This window comes from Polyodon spathula, chromosome 15 (genome assembly GCF_017654505.1).
Source record: "Polyodon spathula isolate WHYD16114869_AA chromosome 15, ASM1765450v1, whole genome shotgun sequence".
Lineage (NCBI taxonomy): Eukaryota > Metazoa > Chordata > Actinopteri > Acipenseriformes > Polyodontidae > Polyodon > Polyodon spathula.
In genome coordinates, this window is record NC_054548.1 from 19,297,476 (window position 1) to 19,304,000 (window position 6,525).

General features: G+C 37.5%; 1 protein-coding gene across 1 annotated transcript; it reads right to left on the minus strand.

Annotated features, from left to right (window-relative positions):
* Nucleotides 1-1,173: 1,173 nt before the first annotated feature.
* Nucleotides 1,174-4,613, minus strand: LOC121327558 (DPH3 homolog). Its single transcript, XM_041271644.1, has 3 exons — nucleotides 4,368-4,613; nucleotides 2,887-2,961; nucleotides 1,174-2,565 (listed from the first exon to the last, which is right to left on the minus strand). The coding sequence occupies exons 1-3, from the start codon at nucleotides 4,473-4,475 to the stop codon at nucleotides 2,497-2,499; spliced, it is 252 nt and encodes an 83-aa protein (XP_041127578.1). The 5' UTR covers nucleotides 4,476-4,613; the 3' UTR covers nucleotides 1,174-2,496.
* Nucleotides 4,614-6,525: the final 1,912 nt, after the last annotated feature.

Here is a 6,525-nt window from a genome sequence, read left to right on the forward strand (position 1 = left end):
CAAATTTCCTATTAATGAAGTGGGAAACGTTGTTCTGTACAAATGAATGTGTGATACTTATTTTAGAAGTCATTCGCAGCGATTTAAAAATTCTGTTATATGAACAGAAACATGGTTATTTTTGCCACTGAATACATTTCAAGCAGTATCTGTGCAAATCTTTGAATATTTTTGCTGATTCAATCTTTATCCCGGTACTTTAATATTGATCACATTTCATAATGCTAAACAAATGAAGCCTGAACTTCTTCAAAGTTGGCATTAAAAAAATCAATGCAAGATAATAAGCACCAATACAGAGGGTCCTCATAGTCTCATTAAAAAAATATATCAAATCTCCAGTTTATCAGACTACAGCCTAAACATCTATAGGTAGCTTGAAGTGTATGGTAAAAGTTCAGGAGAAGTTTGCAGATTAATGGCAAAACATTGCAAAATATTTCATTTTTGTATGTCACTTGTCTGCACAGTCCCCTTTTTATAGACCTATTCTCTATTCTACTATTCTAATTAAATCATCAAAATAAGTGACACTAACCCATGAAGAGCAGATTTCCAGGAATTTATTAACTGAGGAAGGGTATTGATTTCATCTGAGTCACAAGGCTTTTAAAAAAAAAAAAAAAATTAGCAATCTATTCTGGTGTATATCAAACACAAACTCCACATTCTGTTTTGAGTAGTTAATAACCTTTTTAAAGGGTGCAGTAATTTACTTTTTATAGTTAATATAGAAAGTATTTTACAATTCCTTCTCATGTTTGTCTTATGACATGATTAGCATCATGATCTTGCTGCTTTCACATGTGCCGGAACAGTATGTAGCCTACACAGGATGGACAAACAACAGAAACACGTGTCTGAACTATCAAAAGGGTATACAAGGACCCCATGGCCAGTGAGGACAGCACTCATTACATGGTAAAATCTTTAACAACAAAAATCGAAAACACGAATATATGATGGGCCACATTTTTTAATAATTTACTCCAGTTTTTAACTTTTGACAGAACTAGAACCAAACAACTAAGTTTTACATTTCAAGTTCTCTTTGGCACCCTCAAGGCGTTTTCTTTTTCATTTTGTAACATTAACACAGGGATGGAAATAATACACTTATTGCACAGCAGTTTCACACATTCCAGGTTTTAATATGTGCTTGATTAGCCCCAGTCTATAGGTAACAAGATCAGGTATGTCTTATTAAAGTTGTAGTAAAACCAGGAATGGATCAAACTGCTATGCAAGGAAACCACGTACCCGGGTTGACCCTGGCTTAACCTGGGTCAGGAGCAACCCAGCTAGGTCGACACACTAACCAGGGTCGAGCATGACAAAATGCATGATGGCCGCATGTAAATCGGAGGAAATAACAAACAGCCGCGCCTGCGTGAAGGTTTCACTTCCGCAAGGACTTTGTGACTTCTGTTTGTTCACGGTATGCTGATTTAGACACACCATGAGCCAGATTACTGCAGGGACGGCATGGAGTGATTAAGAAACATTTGCTCTAATCAACATTTGAGCCGACGATTAAATCCAGAGAAGCTTGGATGGAAGCGTCCTTAACAAGCACATCTTCCAAACAATTTGCGAAGGTTGGCTCAAGCTGGAATTCACAGGACGCCAGTGTGGTCACGTGAATGTTGCTGCTTCCAGGGCATTGTGTACTTGCTTCTGTCACCCAGGTTGACTCTGCTTCTTCAGAATGCAGTGTGAAAACACCTAACCGACACAAGTAACACAGGGACGCGACCCAGGTAAGGTTCAACATGGCTAGAGCATGCCAGTGACAAAGGGATTTTAATTTCCATCCTTGTTAACATGTTTTATTCTGCTTTCAAAAAATAGGAGTTAATTAAAGAAGCACTTTGAAAATATGGCCTGAAAAGTCTGCATGGCGTTTAAATCGATCCGTGGGGGTACATGACCATGTCTCAGTGACTTCCTTCGATAATTCCAGAGATGGAAGTCTGTTCTCCAAAATGCCCAATTCATTTTTGAAAAATCAGTACCAGTAACTTGTACCACAACTTGGGATACAGATGCACCCACCAACTGAACCCCTATTACCATCCCTCTACAAGGTCTGTCAGATCAACAGTATTGCACATTGTGAAACTGGCATACAAGGATATGCAGAACACATGACCGGGATTGCATGCATTTGTAATTGGTAGCATTTTCAGAGACAATACCTACATTGTTAAATATAATAATTACAAGTTTGTTTAACTGGATTGCACAGCTGAACCCATGAGGCATCTTCTCAATGTTATGTCCATTCTGTAGTGGGTGGTCAGATATGGTCAAAACTTCTGTCTAGTGTCCAGAGTCATTTCTCTACAATGCTGATGACAAATCTGAATCCGCATTTAACACCATAATGCAGCCATAGTCACATCCAAGCAATTCCACTGGCCTGCAGTGTGATAGTCCTCCCAGTTCCAACCAGTCTCTCTTCATCAGCGAGGAGAGCAGAGGACTGTGCTGTAATCAGCTCTGTACCAGTTCTACTTTGTTTGCAGAAGGTGGTTCTATTATTTCTCCAGACATAAACTCTTCCTAAAAGAAAAAAGAGATAATGTTTTTTAATTATCAAAATATTCGCATAGCATTTTTCAAGACTGTAGTCAAGTTTGTGTAGGGGCTGACTATCATTTGTACATCAATGGCCTATACAACCAATCAAACTAAACCTTATTCCTCATCAAGTGCGCAAAGAGAGCTTAAATCATGACTAATTACATTTATAGTAATTCAATTACCGTCTAACAGTTTTATTTACTTAGAGTTAAATTGGATTAAAAAACTATTAAATCAAATATGAAAGAAGACAAAGAAATAATGAAAGAAAAAGAAAAAAGAAAACACACACACACTTACCTTATCATAGATAACTCGTACTATCAAGGAACAGCTAGGGCATGTGGCAACCTCTTCACCATTTTCTAGGTCTTCCTGCAATATTATTATTATTATTATTATTATTATTATTATTATTATTATTTCTATAGTACAGAATTCACAACTAGGCAAAGTATAACTGAATGTTACATATATTGTTATATATATATATATATATATATATATATATATATATATATAATATAAACAGGTTTACGGAGAATAGATGTATTGGAAAAGGATCACATTCAATCTCAAAAGGATCATTATATACATTGGACAATCATCATTAAGGCCACCAGATGCAATGCTGAAGAATGCTGGTGGAGGTTTAATTTGGTGTAAAAAAAACAAGGTCCAGTGTGAAACTGAATGAGCCAACGGGTGCTGTACACTTAACTCACACACTCAAAAACATAAACATTATACTAAATTTCTCATCCTTGAACTGTATTATATTAACATAAATTTCAAAAAATGCGGAAAATAAAATTCTAAACTTATTTACAAAAATATAAAACAAACTACTGCTGTCGTTGCGCTCGCCCAGATTCCCCACCCCCACCCTTTTTTTTTGTTTTGTTTTGTTTTGTTTTAAGCACACCAACAAAAAAACAAATTATCCTTAACGGGACACCTTTGGAAAACGTGGCAAATCATATTTTTAAAATGTTCGTTTTTTCCCACAAGTCCAGAACTAACTGAACTAAACGTCACCACCTCATTTACAGTGACTATCACCATTTAGTTTGTCGATGCGCAACTTCAGTCCGTGTCACGTCATTCGCGACACACTCAACTCCTTAACCCCTAACCCAATGTCACGATTAAACAGCTCCTATTACATTTCAACACCGTTTGTGTCGCGCCCTCTAGAGGCCACTGCATCCGACGTTCACTGCCTGAAAGGCAACAATACGCAGTAGTAATATTTTCATTTATTTTATAAATACATTCATAATTTCTGAATATTTTCAATTTATTTCTAACCTACTTACAACGCACATAAGTGACCAGTTTGGAGTTACACATAGTTATTTACACACACATATACACACATATAACATGCTGTCAATTCGTTCACATATTCGCATTTGGAAAGCCTGACTGATTCTGAACTGCACTGTTCAGGATCAGTAGGGGCAGGCATGTCAAAATGTTAGTAATGTATGCTGTTAGGTGTTACTGTTAACAATGTTCCTGTTGCTAGCTTAACAATACAGCTGTAGAGATGGGTCGTAATGAATGCTGACGTCAGAAGCACGCCGCACGGGAAAAACAACTTCGTTAAATTAAACTTTTTATATATATTTTTTTTATTAAACTAAATCAACACATATAGAGTCGTTAAGTAAAAATGTATATGAAAATTAAAATGTGTATCTCCTCTACATAGCCTAGTGCCTACAGCCAGGGCCATGATGAACTGAAATAATAATATATACCAACCACTTACGTACTTTAGAAATGATAAATCTGTCACCACATGGACAGGGGTAGTAATATGTCTCTGTTTCCTCATCGTATTCAAAGTCTTCAATCTCCACCTCGTCATGAAACACTGACATTTTGAGTTTAGTACAATAAGCTGGATGATAATGAACTCGACCGGCGAGTCTCACACAAAGCACGTGTATCCCAGTGCACACGTCACCAAGATGGAGCGCTGTGCATTCTGGTAATAGTAGTTTTTCCCAGTGTTCTGTCGGTCGTGTTTGAGTCTCGTTACACAATCATGCGAGTTTTTTTTTTTTTTTTTTTTTTTTTTTTTTTAACTCCAGACATTTACACGAGAAAAATACCTGTCCAGACGGCTGACAGTTGCTGAGGAAACATTCAACACCACGCTTTGGCAAATACGGGTAGTGGGCACTTGAAAGGGAGGTGGCAGTTACTGATGAAACGGACTGAAGTGCAATTAATTCGTTCCCAAAATTGCCAGTGCGTGCTGTATCCTGCACAAACTCTTGTCAACAACACAATGAGGTGTTCAGGAATCAGTGGATGTCTGCGAGACAGAAGGGGAAGGTTACAATCACGAGAAAAAAAAAAAAAAAAAAAAAAAACAATGTATGCGTTCATTTGCAGTTTTACTTGGTCAGTTCTGAGAGGGCATCAGCAACTTGCTTGATGTCGTTGCGCTGTTTTGAGCGATCGAGCTGGCTCGTGACATCCATTTCACCAGCTATATTTAACGTGGTTGTCAGACACGCGTTGTCGTTGGACATAGCTGGTATATATATAAAAAAGGACGGAAATTAATTCAGTTACATTTAAGCAGCTCGCTTGCTCTTCTTGTTTAACTTCTATCAATTTCGTCTTTACAGCAAGGGTATTCTCAAAAAGCTGCTTTAATACTGTAACAATGGCATAACGCAGTTCACAGTAAGTGATTTTATATAGAACTGTAAACCCACAAGAGATATACAGTCCAGACACATAAAAAAATAAATAAAAATAAAATAAAATTTTTTAAAAAGCCGCCGCGTTATCATTAAGGTGAACTACATCACTGCTAAACACAAAATTGCCCATCAGCCACTACTTTCTGCCGTCTTGGAATCCACAGTAACTGAGCTGTTCCCTTGCAATATTTATAAGTGAGGATAAACACGCTCATTAACATTTACAAATGAAATGCTGGTTTCCATGCGAAACTGGGCGTGGATTTTCGTGTGTTTCGTCGTTTACACGGGTAAATGAGATTTACCCTATCACTCTCTTTGGCCGTTTTTTCCGGCCACAAACCCGATCCACACGAGTAATTATCCCAAACGTGCACGCGCATCGCCATTTCACGTGTAAATTGGCCCACATGGAAACCACAGGATTGAAGTTTGTATTAGCCAAACTGTAGAATAGTTACAGTTAGACTTAAAAAAAAAAACGCTGCACAATTAAAGTCTCTGGACATCTTCACATCCCCATTTTTAAAGGCTACAAAAATAATTCCGGAGCTTTGCAAAACCTCGGAGCACCAGAGTCCGATGCAAAATATAACATGGTACGGCCAAATGTCATTTTGTATGCTACCAAAGCTTTAATTTGGGGGGAAATAGAGAGAACGGCCATAGAAGAATGCATTTTAAATCTTCTGCCTACTGTATTCGTTTCAGCTTGTTGTTTTCCAATCGTAACAGCAGAGGGAGCCCACACGAGAAAAATGTGTTAAAAGAGTAGAAAAGCTGCCGAGGTGCTGAGCGAGGATCGAGTTCTGGGTGAGGCCGATTCTGACAGTGGTCTTTGGAGCGAGTAATTTTATGAGCTGCTGCTATTTGTCTGTGTACCTCTTGTTCATTTAACAGTTACTTGTGTAGTGTTGCTTCATACTTGTTTAATATACAGAAATAGAATAGTGTTTTTTTTTATGTTTCATTGCTCTACTTTTTAATACCTGGTTCTGAGTTATGCCATTCCAGTATTGATTTTATTCTGTTGCCCCCATTTTATCATCAAAAAATTTAGCTGAAAGCAATAGCTATACAGAAACAGCTTATGGCAAGCCAAATAACCCCTACCCACATTATATTGGATTTCAATAGTCTGTTCATCCAGCACAGCAAGTGACTAATCAGAATACAATATGTTTCCAGATGGATGCAGACCTTTACTTAGTCA

Coding starts and splice junctions, on each gene's coding strand:
- LOC121327558 (XM_041271644.1), bottom strand. CDS start 4,475: ATGTCAGTGTTTCATGACGAGGTGGAGATTGAAGACTTTGAATACGAT. Junction 2,962..4,367: donor ACAGATTTATCATTTCTAAA/GTACGTAAGTGG, acceptor ATAATATTGCAG/GAAGACCTAGAAAATGGTGA. Junction 2,566..2,886: donor TACGAGTTATCTATGATAAG/GTAAGTGTGTGT, acceptor TTTTTCTTTTAG/GAAGAGTTTATGTCTGGAGA.